Source organism: Lathamus discolor, chromosome Z, assembly GCF_037157495.1.
Source record: "Lathamus discolor isolate bLatDis1 chromosome Z, bLatDis1.hap1, whole genome shotgun sequence".
NCBI classification, from domain to species: domain Eukaryota; kingdom Metazoa; phylum Chordata; class Aves; order Psittaciformes; family Psittacidae; genus Lathamus; species Lathamus discolor.
This window is the reverse complement of record NC_088909.1, coordinates 95,611,167-95,636,991: the sequence shown is the minus strand read 5'-3', so window position 1 is coordinate 95,636,991 and position 25,825 is coordinate 95,611,167. Positions and strand designations below refer to the sequence as shown.

The 25,825-nt window shown below is 44.4% G+C and overlaps 2 protein-coding genes across 6 annotated transcripts; one reads left to right on the top strand and one right to left on the bottom strand.

Annotated features, from left to right (window-relative positions):
* NIM1K (NIM1 serine/threonine protein kinase) lies at positions 1-8,698 on the top strand. Of its 2 annotated transcripts, XM_065661302.1 has the most exons (4): positions 282-368; positions 4,753-4,837; positions 5,427-5,695; positions 7,661-8,698. In XM_065661302.1, exons 2-4 carry the CDS (start codon positions 4,768-4,770, stop codon positions 8,408-8,410), a joined length of 1,089 nt encoding a protein of 362 aa, XP_065517374.1. In that variant the 5' UTR covers positions 282-368; positions 4,753-4,767; the 3' UTR covers positions 8,411-8,698. The 2 variants fall into 2 exon arrangements, with proteins under 2 accessions (XP_065517375.1, XP_065517374.1); XM_065661303.1 differs by lacking the exon at positions 4,753-4,837 and having other exon boundaries at positions 1-368.
* HMGCS1 (3-hydroxy-3-methylglutaryl-CoA synthase 1) lies at positions 8,398-23,466 on the bottom strand. Of its 4 annotated transcripts, XM_065661299.1 has the most exons (11): positions 20,166-20,245; positions 17,485-17,942; positions 16,970-17,095; positions 16,458-16,622; positions 15,564-15,732; positions 15,271-15,441; positions 14,309-14,415; positions 13,838-13,963; positions 13,403-13,566; positions 12,893-12,999; positions 8,398-10,590 (listed from the first exon to the last, which is right to left on the bottom strand). In XM_065661299.1, exons 1-10 carry the CDS (start codon positions 20,210-20,212, stop codon positions 12,907-12,909), a joined length of 1,626 nt encoding a protein of 541 aa, XP_065517371.1. In that variant the 5' UTR covers positions 20,213-20,245; the 3' UTR covers positions 8,398-10,590; positions 12,893-12,906. The 4 variants fall into 4 exon arrangements, with proteins under 4 accessions (XP_065517371.1, XP_065517372.1, XP_065517373.1 ...); XM_065661300.1 differs by lacking the exons at positions 8,398-10,590; positions 20,166-20,245 and adding an exon at positions 23,359-23,466 and having other exon boundaries at positions 10,651-12,999; XM_065661301.1 differs by lacking the exons at positions 8,398-10,590; positions 20,166-20,245 and adding an exon at positions 20,416-20,522 and having other exon boundaries at positions 10,651-12,999.
* Positions 23,467-25,825: the final 2,359 nt, after the last annotated feature.

The window sequence follows — 25,825 nt, the reverse complement described above, 5'->3', positions numbered from 1 at the left end:
ATTCATACAGAATTATTTAATTTAAACTCCTTATTGGAACATCTTGTTAAATGGGGAAGTGACTACCCTATAGACTATGACAACAGGATATATGAATGGAGGAAGTCTTGGAAAACGTTGCTATTCCAGGTGGCATCGTGAGGACAGTGGAGAAGACGATGGGCACCCGGAGTGCTACGGAGGAGAGGAAGAGGACAGGGAGCACAGGCTGACACCATTTGAGAAACTAATGCATGACATGTCCCAGAATGAAAAAGTGGTGAAAGAATTAACCCTGGGAAAGAGAATTGGCTTCTATCGAGTCAGAGGAGAAATAGGAAGTGGCAGTTTCTCACAAGTGAAGATTGGAATTCATTCCCTAGTCAAAGGTATGCACTGGTGTGTGGGGCACCTGTGTTCTGATGCCCTAGTTCTGAATGTATACAAATGGCCCTCTTTGGAAAGAAAGATGCTGTCTGAACCTTATGTTTCTTGTTTTGTTGTTGTTGAGTGCATCTGAAGTATAGTCACAGGTAAATGCTTACATTTGGATCAGCTTTTAAAGAAAGCATAAGCATTTTCTCTAGATGGCAACTATTAAACAAAAGTTTATCTCTGTAGTTCCCGGAGTTGACCCATCTCATCCCGTGCCTCAAACACTCCACATTTCAAAGCATGGTGTTGTGTTTACCCTCCTACAGCTTGTCCTGCCCCTCTACCCTCCTCCCTGCCCCAGCTCATGGGCTGCAGGCCTGTATGTGGTGAACCCCCAAGGGCAGCCTGGCTAAGGGTTAGCCAGGCTGCCTTTGTTTTATTGCCACTTCAACTAGTATGGACAAAGCCTTTATTTGGTCACAGTAAACTTGGTGAGAAATGTTACATCTGCTTTGCTGGCTCATGTGCAGGTGGATCAATACTGTAAAAAGCTGGGACAGGGCTGTAGGTGTAGGCTGAGCAGGCGCAGGGCAATGAGCTCAGGTACAGCCAGCCCAGGGTTTGTATTGAATTATCAATGATTTTTTTTAGTACAGAGATGCATCCTATATACTGCTTCTAGGAAGAACATGAAAGGCAAGGTAACTGCAGGAAACACCTCAGTTATAGGTATAACTAAGAACTTGTCTTCATCTCTCCTGTTTCTCTTCTGCTTCTGACTGTCTGACAATAACAGAAACTTGTGTTTTCCCTCAGGGATGACTGATTTTCCCCATATCCCTGTTTTCTACTATCTTTTTTCTCAAAAAGACTTTCCTTCCCTCCATCATCTCACAGGACAGAGAATGAGATATACCCCAAAGCCTTCATGCGCTGTTACCTGTTGTTTTTTCTCTAACCACTTCTTCCAGCCCTGACTGCAGAGGTGTGAAAGCTCACATTCATCCCTCATGTGCAGCTGTTGCTGCACTGGGAAGCAAAGTGGGGAGCTGATGGTATTTATTTTTTCCAAATCTAAGCCTGCCTGAGGGTTGCTTTAACGGGGTGTGCATTTTTGGGTTTGCTTGTTTCAGAAAAGCATCTGTTCTGCTTGGCCCACAGCGAGTTATTTCCTCTTTTGTGATTTGGTTTTTTTCTTCCAGAGAAAACTGTGTTTACTGTTGGAGGAAATGCTGCTCCTGTACTGGGAACAGGAGGAATGCTAATGAAAGGAAGTTATAAATTTGGTCTGGGTGAACCTTTTACCTGTCAAACTTAGTTAGGAGACAGGATGCTTTAACATTTAGAGCTGAGGGATTGAAAAAATTTGAACTTCAATGTATACAGTAAGTTTGGATAAACTAATACCAAAATAAAATGAGTAAATTTTTAAAAGTTCTTTTTCAACAGAAATCTCTCAAATTATGTTTTCTTATGTTTGCTAGTAGCTTTTTATTTTTTTGTTAAAATGTTCACTGGTCAAGGAGTTAATTTCTCGATACTAAGTTTGCAACTATCATGAGGAAGGAAGGATTCAGGATAAACATCATCTGACTCAGTCTGTCCTCATAATGTACAGTACGTGGGTAGGGGAATAGGAACATGCTCACGTGTGCACACGTGTGCGCATGCATGCACACGCACAACGCCACCACCCACAAAGAGGAGTCTGCTTTTCCAGTGGGTGCACACCATTGTGTTGTTACTGAAGTGATGTTCCTGCACAGTGCTAATGAGTACAAGGTGGTTTTTTTTTGCTTATTATACAAACACAAAGGCTTTGTTATTAATGCTTTTTGAGTCCCTGTGATAGGGGAAGGAGTATGTGTGGGGGCCTGTTCAGCTCTTCAGTTATTGTCATGGTGTTAAGTTCTAAGTATGGTCTTTTGTCTTTCTATATCACCATATTTGAAAAAAGGAAACAATTCTGTTTTTTACTAAGATGAGCTTTTGTAACAATTGCATGTGTGTGCTGTTCTGTGTCCCTTGTGGTCTGTTGTGGCTGGGTATGGGAAGAAGTTTTGTAAAGGGAGAAATGAAAAGACTGCAATATCATACTGGTTGAAGGGATGAAGGACCTTGTTTCTCTCACAAGGGCTGTCTTGGTTGCTTAGAGGGTACAGGAAAATCTTCAGTGCTATGATGTGTGATTGAGTTATTCAGAAGTGTTGACCATTTTATTAACCTGAATTTTGGCAGAGCTTTTCTCCAGAGACCTGTGGAGTTGCTTGTAAGGACTGTTAGGTTACGAAGCTCTGTGTAACCTTCATTTTACATACCTTACAGCTGACAAATGTAGTGTGAAAGCACAGCTGAATAGATGCAATTAAGAGCATCCAAAATTTTACAGCTAGTAAAGATGCAATTTTACAGCTAGTAAAAACCCAATCTAATGTGAAACACCAACTGCAAAGGCAGTTATGTCCAGCTATCTAGTTTCCTTATTTTTGTTTTCTTGCTGCCCAAGCAATTTTAACTTGGTTCTGTTTGTGTTTTGTTTCCTTTTGCCATCATAGCACACACCACTTCTTCCTGAAGTGATTTCTTGTAATATATCAGCTAGCTCCTTTCAAACCTCAGCATATTCTGCATATAGTCAATTAAAATCTCTTGCCACTCAGTTTTAGTATTTTGGTAAATATGCTTGCTGCTAAAAATGCCCTTCTGTTCAGCACTGCTGCCATGCAAGGGTAATTTCGGGTTTGTAGACCAAGGTGGTTTTTTTAAGCAGCAGGAATGAGTTTAAAAAAAGAAAAGGAAGGTGTTGGGGTTTTTACACTTTTGGAAGGGCTGGTTTTCTTGTTTCTTTGCATATCATGCATATACAATTGCAGTGATGCAGATTCAAAGGAGCTCAGTCCTTGTGTGTGAACAGCATCAGGCCCTTCTGGTTTAGATGTTTTCTTTCTTTCTTTTTTATTCCACACTCTTTCTCTTTTAAAGCTTTGAAAGAAAACTGACCAGGAGGAGTAGTAAATTCCAGAGAAAGGAAAGGGAAGGAATTTAACCTAAAAGATTATATTTTTTTTAAGCCTAAATGCCCTCAACTTCTATAAATTAAGAGGTAATGATGCAATTACATACTTAAGATTGTAAGAATTGTCATCCTTGTAGTATCTCATCATTTAGTTGTGCAAATGTTACCTAAGGATGCCCTTTCCTCTTGGTTTAGGTGATCAATATGCTACCAATGTGACAAGAGTTTTAGTCTTTCACCACTAGGTCATCAGTCAGAGCTCTGCCAGGATCAGTGTCATGTGTGGTTACCGTTCAATAGCTGCATTTCCTCCCAGTTCACCACCAGCACCAGGCAGGAGTATGTGCCTGGTTTCCTAAGGGGCTCACTAGAAGGCGTGGAGCAGGTCAGAGAGAAGCAGCGTGGGGAAGACTGCCCAGTCTCAGCACAAGGCTCCCTGCTGACAATAGGCACATCAAGGGACAACTCAGCACCTTTCACAAGAATCACATTTACTTGAAAGTCTGCACTTCAGTAGGCAGATCAATTTATATGTATATGTTACTACGAAAGGTAAATATCCCAAACATGGAGTTTACTTGATCTGTACAGATATATATGCATACGTGTCCTTAACACTTCCTTTAGATAGTGATGAAATACTAAACTTGAGTTAAGTAACTTTATAATATTTAGTAAAAAATATTTTGAATGCTTGTATACCAGAACACATGTACAAATGTGATAGCCCTCTAACTCTTCAGCAGGAAGTAAACAATATTTTCTTTTTTTTTTTCATTTACTGCTATGTAATAGATACCAAGCTGAAGTGGGTTTTTTCCTGAAAAATCTTATGGAACTGATTAATTGTTAAGATATCTGTGAATGCTTAACTAAGATATTCTTGGGGAAAAACCTTCGTCTCAGGAATAAACAGTTGTTTTTACTGCCATGATCCAATTTAATTTTGTTTTCCTAACAAGTTATACAAAGCCACTGTAAACCTGTTTTAAACAGGCTAATCCTTCCCATACCAGATGCATTCAGTAGAGTGCAGAAAAAAGCCATAACCTACCAGTTAAAACAGAAACATGAGGGCAATTGCAGCTGATGTTTTCATTCTGCTCTGAGCTACCCTGATGATATGGTGCAGCAGCAAATGTGTATCTGGTTTGCGGCCCTTGGCTCCACTGTAGATAGGCTACAGAAACATGCAGAACTTAACAGCAGCTTTGTATTACCAGGACAGCATAAGACAGCTAGATTTGCTGTCTTACAGGATCCCTGGAACTTATGCTACCTCACTGTGTTCTTTCCCTTCCTCAAAATCTGTGTGTGATGTGGATTCATGGCCCACTGTGGCATACAGACATAAAACTGTACTTTTCCTGTATTCTGTACAGTACCAAGAACTACTCATGCAAGAACCTGTTGGAAAAACCGACACAGCTATCCTGAGAAAGACAAACCCCTACAACACTGATTTTGGTAATGGAGAATTCGGGAAGGGGGATACAGGATAAGAAATTAGGGAAGAGTTCTCTAAGTCGCACCAACTTAAAAACACCTCTCCATGATTAACCTGCAGGTTATTGCCAGAGACCCAAAATTTCACCCAAGTTTGTCTGTCTGCTCTGAAACAAAGCACCTAAATTTGACACCTCCATTAGTCTGGAGCTACCAGGCTCAGGCCTGGCTCATCGGAAGAGCTAACAACAAAGGAGAAAGTGTGGACTTTCTCTACCAGCATTAGACACTAAAAGCAGATGATGCAACTGTGGCCATCAGTCACACATTAGCCTGACAGCAGCCGAGCATACTAAGGCACCAGATGATTTGATCATCCCTTGCAATACACTACCAGACTTCAGCTACCTCAGCAGTGGGTAGGATGCTGTAGACAAGGGCATGGGTGTGTGTGAAAGTCTGCAGGGCTTAGTAGGCCTCTGCAGCTTAGCTTATACTGATCAGAGGTGGAATTTCATTGCACTTCTATAATCAAGGATTGTTGTGAGTAGATGGAATTACCAACTGCGCCTGTTGCATTAACAACATGGAAGAACGTTCTTCTTTTCAGAGAAAGTCGCAATAAAGATTTTGGACAAGACAAAGCTAGACCGGAAGACTCAACGTTTGCTGTCTCGTGAGATATCCAGCATGGAAAAACTGCACCACCCAAATATCATCAGGCTGTATGAAGTTGTGGAGACGTTCTCAAAACTGCATCTGGTGATGGAGTATGCAGGAGGTGGGGAGCTCTTCACTAAAATCAGTACAGAAGGCAAGCTGCTAGAGACGGAGTGTAAAATAATCTTCTCCCAGATTGTGTCTGCTGTGAAGCACATGGTAAGTTGATCTTCTACAGACTTGTTGCCTGTCACTACAGTAGCAGATTTTGTGGATGTATTTTTTGGTTTTCAACTAGTAGTTTTACTCTCACCAAGATTTCAGGACCGTGTTTCTGAAGAGCAAACAGCTACAGAAAAGATGCCTTAAAGGTATCAGAGAGAGCTTTCACATGCACCTCCAGTGACTGCTCTCTGTTGACAGCTTTAGGGAGGAGACTGACCTGGGATTCACCTGGTGGGTGGAACCATCCCTTTAGCAACAGTGTTCTGTTGTCTGCTTTAAGTTAGTGCAGGGGCCAGCTAACACATCTTCATTTCCTCCCTCCAGCTATTTCAAAACATAGGCTCAGTCACTCTTCTGCTAGAAGTGTTCCACAGAAGAGGCTTGTCAGGTGCTGCAAATGTCTAGCTTGTTTATTAATGTATGTGGGAGAGACTGGCACTTGAGACAGTTGATTCCCAATCCTCGCTTTGGCACAGATCTGTCAAGTTAACACCCAGCAAGTCACTCCCCCTTGCCTAGTCTTCAGTGTCTGGGTTTAGTATGATGCTATTTATGTAGAGCCCAAAGCATCTTGTGAAGGCATAAGAGAAGCAATAGACTATTCCAGTACCATCTCCTCTGAACTTTGTGTAGTAACTACAGCTTCTTCAAACAACAGCATAAAACCACGGGAAGACTTTTCTGCAGGACTGAGAAATAAAAGTGGTGTGCATTAAAGCTTGCCTCAGGGTGCCCCCCAGTGGCTTGTAGTCTGCCACTTAATAGCCTCAAGCAAAGTCAAAAGCAAGGGTGTTCCCCCGTCAGGCTTCTAGAAACTGCAGTGCAGGCTGTTCATGTATAAACAGTCTGCATCTTTTACATATTCTGACAAAATTATAAAATCTCCTGTGAGTGCTGAATTAGCTCCAACACCTTTTCCATAGCACAGGTACTCTGCAGCTACTGGAACTTCTGTTTTAAGATGACATCTATTTCTGAGCATTAAGCCCAGACCTACCAAGCTGGCCAACCTCTTCAGTTGTACACACAGACTTCTACAAAACGTTTTAATTTTGCTAAGCCACAAAATCCAGACTACTTAAATCCAATCTCAGTGCTGCCAGTCCACAGTAACGACAGAAGATCTCTGCCATCATTGATAGCAGTTTAAAAAACTTATGACGCTGAAGGTTTTCCTTATTGCCTTCAGACACTGCACTTCGTGACTTCCAAAGGTGGGGCAGAGTGCTCAGACACATCAATTGTTCTTGCTGGTTCAAATATGAAGCTAAACCCTTACTTCATCAAGACAGGTATATATCGCCACTAAGCAGAGAAAATTCAGTTTGAGTCCTTGGCTACTTCTGGCATTTCCAAGGGAAAAAAAGTACAAGTTACAGTGTATGTATTTATTTTAGATTCTAAGACTAGAAGATGGCACTGAACTTGGTGTCATTTGGTTATTTCTTGCAACAAGAAATACCACAAGGCACAAGTGTGTGGTCCTTCTGCCACCACCAGTTCCTCACAGGACATTAGATCATGCAACAGAACTGCAGTGTCCTTCTTACTTTGTCTGTGATTACATTCACTTGGTAAACACTTTCACTTTGTAAGTCCAGAAGCTTGCAATATATACAAAATTGCAATTATTTTTGCTAGTTGCATCATTACAGAAATGTAGTAATTGCTAAAGCAAGGGTTCTGAACCCTGAAAAAAGTTACAGATTTTGCACATGAAGATACCTGGTCTTTCAGGATTAGCCATGATGCCAGAGATCTGCTTCATGAAAATACTTGGTACTAGTTAACAAGTTGAGAAAGCTATCATTAAAAACCCCAGCATCCTTCTTCCATCTTTTCTACCCACCCAATTGGTTTTGTATCAGTAGAGAATTAATTTTCTTTGAATACTTTTTCAATTTCATTGAGAACTTCCCGATGAACAAGCTAATACCAAATCTTCCTCCTGCTCTACAGCATGAGAATAATATCATTCACCGGGACCTAAAAGCAGAAAATGTCTTCTACACAAGTGACACCTGCGTTAAGGTGGGAGACTTTGGATTCAGCACAGTAAGTAAAAGAGATGAAACTTTAAATACTTTTTGTGGCTCTCCTCCTTACGCTGCCCCTGAACTCTTCCGAGATGAAAACTATGTTGGCATTTATGTAGACATCTGGGCACTGGGAATCCTGTTATACTTCATGACAACAGGTATCATGCCATTTCGGGCAGATACAGTGGCCAAACTGAAAAAGTGCATTCTTGAAGGGACATACAGTTTGCCTTCCTGCCTCTCAGAAACTTGCCAGAAACTGATAAAAGGAGTCCTTCAGCCAGTACCAACCAAACGATACTCTGTCAAACTTATCATGAACAGTGAATGGATGCAAGGGATACAGTACCCTAAACCTTTACAGCCCTTTAAACTGGATCCGAGGTACTTATCAGACATCAGTACACTCAAAGAGGAAGATGTCGAAGTAAAAAATATTCTTGAAGATCTGGGAATCACAGAAGAGCACATTCAAAACAACCGTGGAAGAGATGCGCGCAGCTCAGTAACAGGGGTCTACAGAATCGTTCTGCACAAAGTTCAGAAGAAAAGGGCACTCGAATGTGTTCCTATCATGTCCCATCCAGACCCCAAAGAACAAGACCTGGGGGGAGGAATCCATTCTTACAGCAGGATGAAGAACACATCCAAGCTGTGTTCTATTTTATAAACTGCACTGCAGGCTTTATTATTGGCATATTTAACAAAGGGTTTTATTAACAAGTTCTGGCATTACATTTTTTTGTAACTTTTGAATAAACCAAGAATGCCTCATCTCTGCATTTCTCCACTCACAGTGAAGTGCTCAAATACACCGCTCTCACTCATTTGTTTGCCCCTTGCTCCAGAGACTTGGTATAGCCAGTACAAGAACCCCAGCAACTGGAACAGGTAAGAGATCATTAGCTGAAGTGACCTTTTAGTAAAGGTCAAACAGTACTGCATTTAACATACTACAGGCAGGTTACAGCTAAGATCTTGAAAAGTTGTGCCTCAGCTTGATACAACTTTACCACTGCAAACCAGGACAGTTTTTTGCAGAAAACTAAAGCAGAAACTAGACTGTAATCTAAACAACTGTAAATTCTTCTTTAAAACTTCTCAGCAAATTAAACATGGATACGTGTATAACAGAGCTCTATGGGCTTTAAAATTCTATTAAAAAAAAAACAACAAACAGTGGTGCTGTTGACCACCATTCCCAGTTTGTCACAATTACAAAAGGCAAATTAGGATATGCTGCTTGAACCCTACATGTGTGGTCACAATTCCTATTGCAGAACTGGTTTGGCTACCATCTACTGGGCTACCACCTTCCATTACTTGGATGATTCCAGCAGCTTAGACTTCAGCTGCACTCCAATAAAGAACGATTTAAGTGTACTCCAAAACTCATGCATTTTTAAACGCTTGCTTTAGCTCTTAAGTATCAGTAAGCTGGACGCAACCAATAACAAAATCTGCTTATAGATTGAGCATTACAGGCTTGTATCAAGTCCTGCCATTATACTTTGGCAGCAAAAGCTGATTCTGACCACTGCAAGTTAAAAGCTGGATAGCCTGACAACTCCAATTGTTCCAAGCATCACCAAGATGTAGATATTCTGATTTTCAGCTTTGTTTATTTTATATTTTCATCCTCAACATGATGAGCTCCAATGCAAAAAGTGGAAGAGTGCAGTAGCTGTCCTTCTCTGAACAGGCACAGCTGACATGCCCAAGCTAAGATGCAGAGCCTGTCCTTCTTTAGTTAAGGAAAATAAACTAATATAAGGCTTAGAGGTACAGCTGGTGCTTTCAAATTTAAGGGCAGGATGTCTCATCTGTTATGGGGGACTGATGAGATGGTAAGTTGACTTTAAAAGGGCTAATTAATGTAAATGAGCCACAAAATGACTGAAAAGCCAACCCTGGTAAACAGAGATTCAGTGAGGCTCAGGTAAGTACAAAGCAAGAATCAATACCATTTCACAGATTTTTCTGAGGGGGATAAAACAATACAATCTTTCATAGGACAGTAATAAAGATGAATTGTATTTCATAAAGCTGTTGTGGTGGTTTAAACAAAGTCAGCCATAAATCACACAGCTCGTTCACTCACTCCTCCACTTCTTGCCCTCCCCCTGCTCCCAGAGGGATGGAGAGGAGAATCAAAAAGAATGCAGCTCCCACAGGTTGAGATAAGAACAGTTTAGTAACTAAGGTATCACACAAATCACTGCTGCTACCACCAATGATAATAATGATAAAGGAAATAACAAGGGGAAAGAATACAACACCTCAACACCAGCCGACCAGTAACTCGCCCCACTCCCCCCAGATGAGCACCAACCGATACCTCCTCCAACCCTGCAGTCAACTAGCCCTTCCGGGTCACTCCCCGTTACATCCTGGGCATGATGTGCTGTGGTATGGAATACCTCTTTGGTCAGTTTGGGTCAGGTGCCCTGTCTCTGCTTCCTCCCGGCCTCCCCTCCTCCCTGGCAGAGCATGAGGCTCAGAAGGTCCTTGGCCAGACCAAACATTTGAGCAGCAACTGAAAACATCGGTGTTATCAGCACTGTTCCCAGGCCAAAAAATCAAAACACAGCACTGCACTAGCTACTAAGGAGAAAAATAACTGCTACTGCTGAACCCAGGACAGCTGTGAATGAATTCCTCTGCTATAAACCATTTTCCTCTGAAAGCATTATGTTGAAACACAGCCCTACAATAATGTTTTCCCACCAGCCTAAGCAACCCTTTCCACTTTTATAATGGAATGATACTACGAAGAAAGATCCAGAAGGTCCACACAGCTGGTGAACCCACAACTTCAGATTTTCACAGGGACAGTTTCCTCTTTTTATCCTGTTAAAGAAAACAAAAATTCATCCTGAAAATATAATGAGTCAGCACTACTCCAACAGGTTTCAAATATCTCAAACTTTATTTTAATAAAGGATCAGCCTCACAAACCACGAGGCCCCTGTGGTAACTTTGTGCCAGTAGCTCATTTCCTGGCTTGTCCACTGCCAGCAATGGACTTTGTTCCATGGCAATTTGTTTTCCTGGTGCCAAGGTTAAGTTTCACGAGGGCAACCTAAACCAAAGTACTTGCAAGCACTATCATCATGCATCATTGCTCCATCATTTTCAGCAGAACAAACAGATTAGTATCCATCAATTTATAATAAACAACTATTTTACCAAGACTTGACTGTACAAATACAGCAAGTTATCAAATCCTAGTGAGTGACAGGTAATACAAACACTTCATTACACACAAAAAAATTGTAATTTAACAGACATGTAATTTTTTGCTACTTTATATTAGATAATGCAGCTTTGTAGAATTAGCAAAGAAATAAATCCAACAAAATTTCATTCTGTACATTAGCTCAATTTAAATATGTATATATTACAAGCTTACAAGGCTCATGTCATAGTTAATTTCCAATCTGGGCTTTAAAAAATCTACCAGAATGGAATCCCCATTAGTACAGTATATCTACCTGTTGCAAAATTGATAGCTTGCATATTGGGAAAAAAACAAGAAAGGAGGAAAAAAAAAAAAGACCCTACTCCTACAGTATCACCATTAGTCAGAAGGATTTCAAGGTATAAAGCCAAATTCAGAGTCAGAAATAGTCTTTCAGAAATGTATTATATAAAGACTAGTGAGAGGCCAGTGCTCCAGACACAGTGATGTTTCTCCCTTTCTTCGTTTGCCAATTAAAACAGCTCCATAATATCTAGAAGTCCTGTATGAAAATTCTGCTGCCTTAGGTAATTATAGAACCATAGAATCATGGAATGGTTTGGGTTGGAAAGGACCTTAAGATCATCCCATTCGAACCCCCCTGCCATGGGCGGGGATGCCTCACGCTGGACCATGTTGCCCAAGACTGCCCAACCTGGCCTTGAACACTGCCAAGGATGGAGCATCCACAACCTCTTTGGGCAACCTGCCCCAGTGCCTCACCACCCTCACAGTAAAGAACGTCTTCCTTATGTCTAACCTGAACTTCCCCTGTTTTAGGTTGAATCCATTACCCCTCGTCCTACCCCTACTGTCCCTGATTAAGAGTCCTTCTCTGGCATCCTTGTAGGCCCCCTTCAGATACTGGAAAGCTGCTATGAAGTCTCCACACAGCCTTCTGTTTTCCAGGCTGAACAGTCCCAATTTTGTCAGCCTGTATTCATATGGGAGGTGCTCCAAGCCCCTTATCATCCTCCTCTGGACTTGCTCCAACAGCTCCATGTCCTTCTTACCTTGAGGAAACCAGAAATTATACAGTACTCCAAATGGTATCTACTAGACAATCCCGAAAGATGCCAGATCAATGAACCCGTATCTTTGGAAGAAAAAATCCCTACCTCCCTTCTTTTTCTTTCCACCCAAGCTGCTGTGATTTATAAAGCTGGCACAAAATACACATTATGGGTGTTCAGAGGAATCCCACAGCAACTAACACAGCAGGTCACAAAGTTTCTTGGAAGAAAACCACCTGTCAGTCTAGCCATTCTTGATCCAGTCATTCTGACAGGGAAGAGAGATTCTTCTCCAGCAATGAGTGCTACTTGATTGCATTTCCCAAAGCAATGGGGTGATGGGATGCAGACTGGCAGAAAAGAGGGAAGGTGGTAGAGAGAAAGAGAAGCGCAGTATTCTGAAGACAGCTTACTGTCAAGGCACTGAGAATCCAAACATGAAAAGCCTGGACTAGCTTGCCACACATTTGAAGTTAACAGTATAGGTTTAAAGTAGAAGTTAACAGTAGAATAATAGTGTAGGTTTGAAGTAGAAGTTAACAGTAGAAGTTAACAGTGTAGGTTTCAAGTAATTTTGAATGGAAAGAGCAAGCAAAAGATTTTTTCTGTGTACAAACACCTTATAATGGACTACAGCTACTACTCAGCAATTGAAAAAAAAATAAAAATGGACATGTTAATGAATCCACACAGCCCCTGGCAAGTCCCTCCATCCCCAGTATATTCTTGAATTTAGTGTCTTGAAAATACTATAAACATCAGCATGACAAAGCTTTTCAAGGAGCTTTAACAGTTTTCCATTCTCCAATGAAGTACTACTACTGTGCACTGAAACTTTAGCACTACTGCAATCCTCTCCCTCTCTCACCCTACCCTCACACCTTGTTTCATTCCCCACCTCACAGAGGTATCTTAATGCTCCCCATTGGAAATGGCAACAGTAACGCCTTCAGATTCTGTTGTTGCAGGGATTCTTGGCACTTTCTTAGCAGGGCTTGGGATGTGCTAAGAAGAAGGGAAAAAAAACATTAAATACAGTTTTCTAGTTCACAGACATCCATACTTCATGGCTAGTCCAAATCTCAACAACATTCATGCTACACTGGACGGCTTCGTTTTAAGTCAACTGAATTGGTCATGCTTCATGCAAACCGGTAGCGTGAAAAGAGCCACTTTGTTCTTGTTTCATTCTTGTGCAGTTTCATTCTTGTTATGATGAAATGTACATTTTAAAATGCCATGTTCATTTTTTTTTTTCACTTCTGTCTTTTACTTACATAGATTAGCTAAGTATTCAATATAACCTGTGAAACCACTTCCTCCTTTAACATACATGCACATGCTATGACAAACACACAAACCGTTTCACCATTTAGCTTCAACTTTTAAAAGAGTGCCGAGCGTTCACCTCATGAACAACGCCTGGGTGGACAACTTCAACGCCTGCCTCCAGCGGTCCATCACCCATGAGCGGGCGCCGTGCATATGTTCTCCTGTGCTTTTCATCCACACGCACAAGGTACCAAGTTCCCTCAAAGAGATCTTCCACTGAGCACTGTGGAATATAGTTGGCTGTAACAAAGCCAGTAACACACTGTTAATTGGTTCCTGGTAACAAGTTTTACACAGCACAGGGCTTTGAAGTTTGGACACAGTAAGACAACAAAAAACAAATCTACATTTTCATGTCAGCCTCCCTGGACCAATGAACACAAGCTGTCAGAAGTAGAAAGAAGTTTGACATTTCCTTTATTCTACACCCTAACAGTTTAAAGTCAAGTGAACTAAGTGATGAGCATTTTGCTGTGAGACTACAAACAATTTATACTTATGAAGCTCTTACCCAAATGATGTGTTTCCTGTCTAATCTTCATATTTTCAGCAAAGACATCTGGTGCAATACATTTTCTTGAGTCAAGTCTTGTTTTGAGATCAGACAGACTGGCAGTAATTTTGTCCAGTGCAGAACCTACAATACAGAACCATCATGTAAGGTCGCACCAGTGCCAAGAACTGCATATTAGCATGTTAACATTTCAATCTCATTCAAAATGTTTTGCATTACAATAGCTAAACCTTTTGTCATTGAAAATATTCCTAATTACTCCATCAAAACAGTAATGGAATTTGAAGAATATTACTTATTTGCCCAAGAAGACACTTAAACATTCCAAGGAATTGGAACATCTTCAGTTTAGCATTACTGTAATTAAGCACTGCTCTGCAGGTTTACTTATTTTGGTGCGTAGTGTTATGAGGCATTTAGCAGGGAGCTGTGCAAGGGAGTTAATTAACATTTCTTCCTTTCACTCACCAGGAGTGGCATCCTGCGTAACTCTGATGGAATACAGCGTAGCAGCAAACCCAGAGCCATATGAAAACACACTGATTCTCTGTCCTGCAAGCTGCTCTGGGGAGTACCTGCAAACCAAGCAACAGTTATTTAAAGTGAGAATTAAGCCAAAGCGCCAAATTTAAGTAACCAGGAAGTGCAGCTAGCTCAGCAGAAGTGGCCAGTGAGTTATACTGACTACAATACACATTTCACATGCTACGTGCTTAAGTGACTTTTAAACAGCATCAGGTGTGGCTGTTATGTGATGACTTCCAAAGCTGCCTAAGTGAAACAGAGCAAGGAAATGCCCACAATATTATCCAGAAGGCCACCAGTTTTCCTTCTTAAGTGACCTAAAGCCTCAAATGAACAATTACATCTTGGAAGGCAAAGTCAGAATAACAAAAAAAAAGGGTCCAAGAGGAATGGCTTAGTTTAAACTTAACATGATTTTGTAAAAGTCTGTCACTGAAAAAAAACACCCCCCCCCAATAAAAAAAACCAAACAAACAAAATAAACCCCCTAAACAACAACCAACCAAACAACCCCCTCCCAAGCCCCTAATTTAATTTGGCGTTGCTTATTGTAAGTGAAACAGAGAAGGCATTCTGATTCTCTTTGCCACTGCAGTGGAGTTTTTTTTGGAGGAGGGCAGGTTAGGGTAGGTGGAGCCTGGGTAAAGATACTACCTCACAAATAAGATCCTTCTTCAGCAGGAAGTAGCTGTTTCAGATCAGCTTCTGACATATAACTTTTGAATCTGCTTTTCACCTGAACCCAACTGTGCATTTTTTTAACTTCAGGCTTTCTGCTTAAGGCAATCTAGTAGGAAAAGGTTTGCTATACGGAACTTTTACAAAAGGCTTTCTGAAACAAAAACCTTTTATAACCTTACATATAAAAAGCTATGATGACTTTTTCCCATTATTTTTTTGCTTACTGGGCTAGAAGAGAGGCAAGGCAACCATAGACTGAAGGGGTGTACATATTTCCATTCTGATTGGACACAAGTAATGAAGCTTTGGTTTTCTGATTGAAGAGTTCTGCACTGGCTTTCATGAAAGCTTTTTCCACATCTCTGTCAAAATATGTATCCTCAAGTTTTACATCCCTATTAAAAAAAAACAGATGTTCATAACCAGTTACTAAATTACTTTACAGAAAGTAAAGACACACATTGGTGGTGTAACAAGTTAAGATCATACGAATAAGGAAGATAGCAGCCATTCTCACCTGAAAGCCTCCAACCCACTGAAAATACCATCTGCTGTTTCTGGGTTCTGGTCACTGAGAAAATCATTCAGCAAGAGTCTAGCCACAGATTTCTGGACCAGTTTACAGTAGGGAGAATGAAAGATCATGAATCCAAAGTCATTCAAGGTGAAACGTCTGCCTATCCCCTCTGGAAATGGCAGAAATGTTGTGTTACAACTTATGTTTAGCACTTAGTTCAAATATGAAAACAAAATACAGGGTGGCAGGGTACTAGTGATTGTATCACATCACCATACAAGAGACTACAGTAAGACTAACTATGGCTGTCAAGATCATTTAAAACATTGCTGCTACTTCTACTTAAAGGTTAGTTTCTTACTCATCTTTTGCACCAACTAATGATGCTTGACCTCCTAGAAGAAAAAGCTATAAGCTTAACAAAATCTCCCTATTCCTTTTCAGCATTTTGATGTAATAGTCTACTTCATTTAATTAGCTAATCTTCACCCTTACGCCCCTTAATATGAATAAAGCAATTACTAAACATGTGAGGTTAAAAAAACCATAAAATTAGTATAGTTACATAACACTTAAATATTAACTCCAATATCTTAAGAGCATATTACATGAAGGGGTGGAAATGACATGCTTTTTAAAGCAAGGTATTATACATTACACCAAGATAAACTTCTAGAGACTGCTGCTTACTATCAGGTACTCAGCCATACCAGAACAGATGTAAAACATTTCTTATGGGAGAGACAAATCATTTGAAATGCCTCAGAACATGCAAAACCAAGATGGGGACTAGTCTTCAGACCGAATGCTAAAACTCTGAAAGTACACTGCCAGCACAGAGACACATTCCAATAATTGCCAGATCTTGCAATATCACCAGGTCAGGCTACATACCTTTTTGCCACTGGGCATGGATTTTGTTGCGGTAAACAGTATAGCAGCGATCTAATGCACTGAGGTAGCACTGTATAGAGAGTTTGCCATCAACTACAGGATATTCAGAGACCATATCTGGCTTATAGAAGTCATATGCATGCTGCATGTGGGTTCCACGCAACCCTAATGGACAGAAATTGACAAAAATTATTGAACGTATCACTTAACACATTTGGGGAAACAAGCAATATCTGGCCCCCATTAAGCAGGTTTTCATAGCACTTCAGGCACACTCTTTGACAACTTTATTGTAGAATCCCCAAGGAAATAAACAGGCATGAGCATCTCTAGTTGCTCCTTGATGCATCCTATAATGGGACTTGCCCAAGTTAGCCCAGAGTGAGAGCAGACAGCACAATTTCTGACATGGTGGGACTCAATCCAGCCCTCAAGCAAAGCACAACAAACAGGCTTCCAAACAGATCCAGTTATGTGAATGAACAGAATTTGTTTTTTTCCACAGGACTAACCTCTCTCAAAAATTAACGGAGCATTTGGACCAACCAGCATAGCAACAGCACCAGCTCCACCTGTTGGCCTGGCATTTCCAGTGGCATACACAGCTATGTCTCCAGCAACAACAAGTGCATAGCGTCCTGTGAAAACCACACACAAATAATGAGAAATAGCTAAGAATCAAGCATACTTTAACACCCATCTGCAATTTTCAGATGTTGGTCACAGAGGTCATGACCCCACTATTTAAGGGGCTCTTCCATCTTGACCTTTCCCCCCACATTTCAATTACTTAGCAGCCACAGAAATTTACAGGGAAAGACCAGTGATTACTAACCATGTCATCATTTTTTTTTTCCCCACTGGAGTTGAACTTAAAGTCCAGTGCATTTAAGAGTAAGACTTCAGAAGGGAAAAACAGTTTAACCTCTGGGTTTTACACAGTTAAACATGAACACTGTCATTATGAGGTAGGCTACCTAAAACCAGAGGATGATGTAACTTTTCCAAGAAAATACTCTGAACTTACCATCCCAAGAACTGGACTCGATCCAATTAATGGCATTAAAAAGAGCAGCAGTGCCTCCATAGCACGCATTGGTGGTGTCAATGCCTTCTACATCTGTATTACCAGATTCTTCAAAGAGCTGCATCAGGACAGTCTTTACAGATTTTGATTTATCAATTATCGTCTCTGTTCCAACCTCCAACCTCCCAATACAATCATACGAAAGGCTGTTCCTCTCCATCAGCTTCTGAACCACAGTCAGGCAGAGAGAATTGATATCCTCTCGGTCAGAGCAAAACCCCATTCTTGACTGGCCCAGTCCAATGGTGTACTTCCCAGCATCCACACCATCATACTTCTCCAGCTCTGTCTGGTCAACGTACTGAGAGGGGAAATATATCTCCAGTGCAACAATTCCCACATCTTTGGGCCAACAGTATTCAGCATTCACCGGAAGAGACCCAGGCATTGTGGTAGATCTTTAAGGAATAAAATAAAAAAAACACAGACGCACACACACACAAAAAAAAAAAAAAAAAAAAAAGGCTGATTTATTCACATGCATTTTGACAGACCTACTTTCACTTTCTGCAGGCTTGCAGAAGAAGTTATTATTTCAGGTATTCTGCAAAGTCATTTGCAAAAGGCAAGCCTCTGCCCCCTAGGGAGAATCTGGTCTGAGCGTACTGTAAACATCACTAGAAGCTCTGTAACATTTTTATATTAAGAAGTAGTTTTAAGTGAAAACACAGATTTCAGCCCTGGAGATGAACAGATGAAAGTTAAGCCCAAGTTATTTCACCAAAGCAAACCAAATGCTTAACAAGTGTTGAGAAATTAGTTCATATTAATGTTCATTATTGTATTTCTGCTTATACGTAAAGTCTCAATTTTACACAACCAAGCTAGAAACACGGGATTATTTTTTTTTTTTTAGACATTGCTAGTTCAGAACTTAGGTTTAAAATTTAGCCTTTATCTCTGCCTTAAAACAAGCCAGTTTGTTTATACTTGCAACAAAGATAAAAAGCAGGCATTTTTCTGATGTTTGTTCTTTTTTCTTCATTTCTGGTTGGGCTGGGTTTTGGGGGTTTTTTTAAGCATACTGTTTTGGTATTCCAGAACACTGGAACTACCAACACCAGGCCTTGAGGAGCATTTCACATACCAAAATAAATACAAAGGGATTCCTCCTCATAGACCAAGTTTTCTTATTTTAACCCTGTAAGTTTATTGTCACTACACTGAAGGATATTTACACTGAAGGATATGTAAGTTTATTGTCACTACACTGAAGGATATTTTACATCCTGTTACTTTAGCCCCATCCCCATTATATAGCATGTACCACCTTTCTGTAGTTCTGCTCATTTCCTTACAGAGCACTTGTCACTTTCATACACAGCTGCAACTACCATCAAACTGACCCAACTTCTTCCATAAAGCCTTAGCAAGCTGTTTAAAGGAACTATCCTGATTTTGGCTGAGGTAAGAGTTAATTTTCTTCCTAATAGCTCATGCAGTGCTGTGTGTTGGCTTTAGTCTGAGAAGTAATGCTGGTAACACACCGAAGTCAGTAGTGCTTACCCTGATAAAGGACTTTTCAGTCTCATGCTCTGTCAGTGAGGAGGGGTACAAGAAGCCAGGAGGGAGCAGAGACAGGACACCTGACCCAGACTAGCCAAAGGGGTATTCCATACCACAGCATGCCCAGTACATGAACTGCGGTGAGCTACCCAGAAGGGACTGATCACTGCTCAGGTTGGGCTGGGTATTGGTCAGTGGGTGGTGAGCAATAGTACTGTGCATCACTTGTGCTTATTACGGTTTTCTTATTTTGTTTTGGTTTTTCTTAGTTATTTCCCTTTTCATTATCACTAGCAGGAGTATTATATTGCCTTTAATTACTAAACTGTTCTTATCTTGACCCACAGGTTTTACTTTTTTTGCCAAGTCTCCCCATCCCACTGAGAGGGGTGGGGGGAAGTGAGAAGCTGAGTGGTACTCAGCTGACAGCTGTGGTTAAACCACAACAGGAATAAAGTCTATCCCTGCAGGAATGCCGACTTTACAGGATGCATATTAAGACAAGCATCAGGAAAACTTTAAGTGTTGTCTGTTACGGTTATGTTCTTAAGAAACTGAAGTCCGAGCGTGTGGTTCACCATTTCGACTGCCTCCAGCACACTCAACCATACCTGCAAGGTACCTAAACCGTCATTTGCAGCCTCTATTAAAACGCGTGAAGGGGAGGAAAACGCTATTTAAAGCTGCCCACCGAAGCGCCGCAGAGCGCACAGCTCACCACCACGATCTGAAGCAAAACAAGCCGTTTGCCGTTCACCCCGCTGCCACCCGACCTCATGCTTTCCGGTCTACTCGCCACACCCTGTGCCCGTCCGCGACCCCCTCGCCCTCAACCCACCCTTGTCCCGAAGCCCCTCAGCTCACCGCCGCGGCCTTGCTGAGGGCGGCGAGGAACCCGCCCCACCCCGGCCCCACAAACGCCTCAAGGTTACCGGTGACCCGGCCTAGGACACGGCCAGGAGCCACCGGCGTGGCGTGAGGGCGTCACGCCCCATCCCACCCGCAGCGCCCACTTCCACCGCAGAGCGGGGCCCAACCGCCAGCCATCCACCCCACACACACACACACCGCCGCCGGCCCGACCCGACACGGCACGGCCCGGCCCCGGCCCTTACACGGTGCGGAATCCCATCGCCGGCTGCCGGCGCGGACGGCCGCGCATGCGGATCGGGCAGGCGCGAAGTGCGCAGGCGCCGGAGGATCGTCGCGCTCCTCTTTCGGGACGGCGGCGCTAGGCGCCCTGCCCGCAGCCCTGAGGAGGCGCTCGGCACTCCTGCAGCCCGGACAGCTGTGAGGGGGGCTGCATCGGAAGGAGGCCAGCAGGACACGGGGGGTGACTCCACCTCTGCTCTGCTGAGACCTCACCTGCAGCACTGCGTTCAGCTCGGGGGGAACACAAGAGAGTCGTGTAACTACTGAAGCGAGTCCAGGGAGTCCAACGAAAATGATTAGAGCGCTGGAGCAACTCTGCTACAGAGACAGGAGAGAGAGTTGGGTTGTTCAGCCTGGAGAAGAGAAGGCTCTGGAGAGACCTTAGCGCAGCTTCCGGTGCCTAAAGGGGCTACTAAATCTGGAAGAGCAATTTTGGCAAGGCCATGTAGTGATAAGACAAGGGGGAATGGCTTTAAACTGGCAAAGGGCAGATTTGGATTAGACATTAGGAAGAAGTTCTTCATTGCAAGTATGTTCAGACACTGGCACAGGTTGCCCAGAGAAGTTGTGGCTGCCCCATCCCTGACAGTGTTCAAGGACAGGCTGTAAGGGGCTTTGAGCAACCCTGTCTAGCAGAAGGTGTCTCTGCCCATACTAGGGTGGTTGGAATTGGGTGATCTTTAAGGTTCCTTCCTACCCAAATCATTGTATATTTCTGCCTCCAGGAAGCTGGTGAGCAGGATTAATGATTTGTTATGGCATAGCAGTGGGTTTACACTGTTAGAAATGGAGTGGCCATCACAGCTTTCCTAAAGCCACAGGCAGGGAAGGGAGTGTGGTGATCCAGAGACTCCCCAGGAGCTGTGGGACAAGCTCAGGTCCCCTCTTCAGCAGCACAATGAGCAAGTCACATGCATCTTGTGGGGCCACAGAGCAGCACTGTGGTCCAAAACTTGCTCCGAGGACATCATTTCATCCCAGATACGCACAGGCGCTGCAGGGGAGAAGGATGCTTTCCAGCTCCCTGTACAAGGGCAGACACAACACCAACAATGAGAACCCAAGGTACCAGCTGCAGAAATGGCCTTGGGGTCCAGCTCTTTCCGGCACAATGTACCTCACTTTCTTCAAAAGGGGTCAGGGGCCAAAAAGGAAATTTACATTCTTGCTGGCTCAGCACAGTGTCTGGCAGCCATCCCAAGGACAAGCCTTGAGCCCAAAGCAGAGCATATTTCTGCTCCAGGAGCCAGCAAGCCACAAGAGGTTCAATTTTCTTTAAAAGTTACACACTAAAAGCCAACTCATGCAGCACATAAGGACTTGGCCTCTTTCACCAGAAAGCTTTCTGCAGAAGAGAGCTAAAGGAAGGCTCCTTTTTGTGGCTCACCTAATACCAAGGTCACCAAACATACCTCAGATAGCAGCAGTCATAGGGCTACCGGCTGTACTGCAAGGAGAATCATGGCTTTATTAAGTTGCTCTGGTCACTGAAGGAAACAGGACAGCTTAAGCCAGTTAGTCATTACAGGGAAAAAAAATTGTTTACTTAATGCAAAACAAACAGCCTTTTGTCCTCTTGGTCAACCAGCAAACAACATCGCATAACTCAGTTTTGACTGAAAAGAAAAGGTTTCTCAAAAGTACGATTTCTTTTAACAGACTGAGAATGCCAAAGGTTTTCGTATAGACACTTAAGAATGCTTTGTCTTGTGTCCCCTCAGGATTCTGTAGGGAATGAACAAGCAGCATGAAAGAGCCACCAATTTCTGCTAGTGTTGCCAGAAATGTTATCTCACCACAACTGGTGCTTTACATTGTCTTTGCGTATTTTTGTATATTTTTTTATTGTGTCAAATATTGCACATTTAAGAATATGCATTGGTACATATATTGATATATTTGATAATATTTATATAATTGTGAATATTCTGCCAATAATTTGACTTTATCAGTTCCCGCTGTAGTCTTTCACTCCTGCGGAACACTTGGCTGGAAGTTAAGAACTGAGCCTACAGCCTTTCGCCACGGACAATGCTGCTATGGGTTCAGCGGCTCCCCTCAGCAGCTCCCGGCTCAAGGGGGAGCTGGCAGACAGACCGACCTCTCAGGTGGCAGCAGGGATACTTGCGGGACACTTCAGCCCCTCTTCATAGGTCACCCCCCGATGATCCGGCAGCCTCAGCAGTGACATCAGGCAGCCACCCCGCCGCACCGGGAGGCACCGGGAGCTTGCAAGAACTCGCTCACGCCGCGAGAGGTGGCTGCCTCCACCCGGGTCGAGAGTACCCGCCCCGGTACCGGACACCGCTCATCCCGACAGGAGCGGGGGAGCTGCGGGGAGACCGGCCAACGGCGGAACAAGCCCAAGCTGCAGGGACGGTGCCTTGAATTCTGCAGTGAAACATCCCCCCATACTTCGCCGTGTGCACCCTCTGGGACTGCGCCCGCACCCGGGTGTGTGCCGGGGTGCCTGCACCGGGCTACAAGCGCCATCATGGAAGAAGGCGACAGCATCCCTGATGCAGCGCCCGCTACCTGTGGCATGTGAGGGGGAGGCTGGGCAGGGGGATACGCCCACCCAGCCTTTTTCGGCTAGTCGCTCTGTCGCGACACTGAGAGGCGGTAGGCTGACACGCCGAGAGTGCCGATGCTTTCAGCGCTCTCCCGACCAGCGAGCTGCGGGCAGAGCCCGTCAAGTCCCGCAGCAGCCGCCCGCCACGGCTCACTCAGGATGGAGAGGCTTCCCCCGGGAGCAGCACCCGGGGCACCGGGACGCGACTCTTTCGGCTGGAGTCTGGCTCAGGCGGCTGCCCCGGGAGGGGAGCGCCCCACGCCGCACTGCCCCGGACGATGCTCCGCCATGCTCCGGGCAGCGCCCGACGCGGTGGGTGTGCTGGCACCCGCGTTAAGAGAGCCACACGCGTGGAGAGACACCCAGGCACGCCTCCGTTTCTCTTTTTTCACTCTTTTTTATCTTTCTCCCCTTCTTGCCGCACTGCAGGCACTTCGAACGCGCTTGCATCCACTGAGAACACTGCTCCCAGCTATACCAACCCAGCCCGCGGGCGGCTCCGCTCCCTCCTAGCCCCGCGGCCGAGGAGCGATGGAGGGTCCGCCGCAGAAGCGCAGGACTCCCAGAGCTCCAGCCGCACTCACCTGGTACAGGCGATGGCTACCGGTGTCACTCGCTGCGCCCCGCTCTCGCCCGTCCTCACGCACGGCAGAACGCACCGGGCGCCAGCGTGCGGCGCCTTTTAAATAGCCCCGCCGCCCCTGCGCCTGTGCGGCAGCTCCGCCCGCCAATCACAGCTGCCGCCGCACAGGTCCCGCCCTCCGGCCGGCCGGCGGCTCGCGGAGAAGGCGGGGGAAATGGTGTGAGAAAGTGACGCGGCGTGGCCAGAGGGCGGCGCGCCAATGGGGACGCGGCAGAGGCGGCGGGCGCTCAATGGGAGCTGAGCGCCGAGCGGGGGCAGCCAATGGGAGCGCGCTGCCGACCGCGGGTGAGAGTAGGACGGCTGCCGGTCCCCGCCGGGGCGAGGAAGCAGTTGCCCGGCAACGCGAGGCGAGGCGAGGCCCGCCCGGCCTCGGCCGGCGGGGTTCGTGGGGGGAGCCCGGTCAGGGCTGTCCCGCGTGTGGCCGTGCCCGCGGGGGGGGGGGGCTGTGGGGCAGCCGCGGCTGGCTGAGGGGTCTGCATGCAGTCGGGGACCGTGGCGCCGGTCGTCGGGAAGCCAGCCCCGTGTTTAGGCCCGCAAAACCGCTCTGCAGCCCTAGCCCTTGGCAGGCCAGGACGAGGCATTCGGGGCTCTCACGGGGGCTCTGCCAGGGAAATTGCTTCACCGAGGATGCGATGTCCTGCCCTGGATTGTCCTGTTCTGACGGGAGCATCTCCGCAGCTTGTTAAACCCACAGCGTGCCAGGCCAGACCTCGTAGTGGTGGTGGTGGTACTTGGGCCATCGACAGTTAGCTAATATATGGGTTACACATGCCAGCCTCTGTAGCCTTTAGGCCCTGTGCTGCACAGGGTACTGAGCGTCCCCAGAGGAGTCACTGAGAGTACAAACCTGTGTTGCAGATGAGAAGCTGGTCAATAGAAAACACACATTTTAAAGCCTGGATAGTTCGGTTGTAAAACACCTCTCAAGTAAAAAAAAATAAAAAACAAACAAAAAACACAACAACACAGCTTTAGCAGCTGGTGTCAGGTTCCGTGTGATCTGATTGCTACAGCTAGCAGAAGACACCGCCCTGATCAACTCTTGTATCAGAGCGTTGAACCCGTGTTATTTCTACCATTTTAGGGGCAGGTAAAAATAATGCGAAAGAAAGGAAAAAACTCCTTAAAAGTGTTAATTCCTGTCCTTGAGACATTGAACATTCTGTTATCATTTAAAATCACAGTGTTGTTGTAGAACTATTTGTAGTGCAAGAATTGAGAAATACTGCTGAGAAGCTGAGAGTTTTGTTTGCATGTGTCACCCTACAGTCTTTGATAAGCTTGTTCCATTTGTAATGCTGAAAAAAACATGTTGACAAAATATAAACCGAATAGATGATAGCTGCATCATGTAGACACGCTGCTATCTTCTGTGCCTACAGGCCAAATGGACTTCTTGTTAGAAGCTGATCTTCTTCTCTGGGAATCTAAAACTTCAATTCCTCCTTTTTTTCCCTTCCTACCACCAAAAAAAAAAACAAACAAAAAACAAAACCCCAAACGAAACTGAAGCTGGAACTGTGTCCTTGTTCTAGACTTCAAAATGGGTCCCAAATGCCGGCCTCTCATTATATGCTGTGGTGACAAACTCTTCCCTGTCACTGGGGTGCTCGGTATGTTCCGGCTTTAGAGAAGAGCAGACATGCAGGAGGAGATGAAGCAGTCCATGCAGGATCTCATGTCAAGGCTGTGAGTGCGTGCTGATACCATGCAGCCCCGTTCCCTGCTCCCTGGGGGCTCAGCTGCCTGTCAGCAAGGCCAGCTCTGGTACAATGCGTTCATGTAGCCTGGGATGGGGCTGCAGTGAAAACAGATGTGGGATGAGGAGCTGTGTTTTGTTGCCTGGGTGGCCTCTTCCCCTTCCCTTGAAGCTCTCTTCGAGGTTGGGCCCTTGCCGGGGCAGCACTGCCTCGTATGCCTGTGCCTGGCTATGTCCCTTGCTGATCCTGACCCACTGACTTGACTTGCCAGCTTCACCTCCAGCCTGCTTGGCACTATGGACTCCTCTGGAAACCTGGGGTTGCTCTGACCCTGCTTGCCATTGCTGGCCCCACTCTGCTTTTTTGTTTGGGCACTGTCAGAACGAGGTCACTGCCCTGCCTGCTTTGTTGTCACATTCAATTCCTGGCTCACCTGTCCTTGCTGCTCCCTGACGGCTTAAAACTGCTCTCTTGTGAGCCTGCGCTTACAGTGTCATGTTTTGTTTTGTTTTCAGATAAATGTCATATTTGCCGTCAAAATGGTAAAGGCAGAATGGGTTTCTGTGATTCTTTTTTTTTGTGTGTAGTCAACAGTAAACACAGATTCAAACATGAATCTTCTTACCTTTATTACATCTTTACAGATCTAATAAAAAAAAAAAGTGCCAAAATGACTAAGATCAGCTTGGGGAGATGACTCATATTATT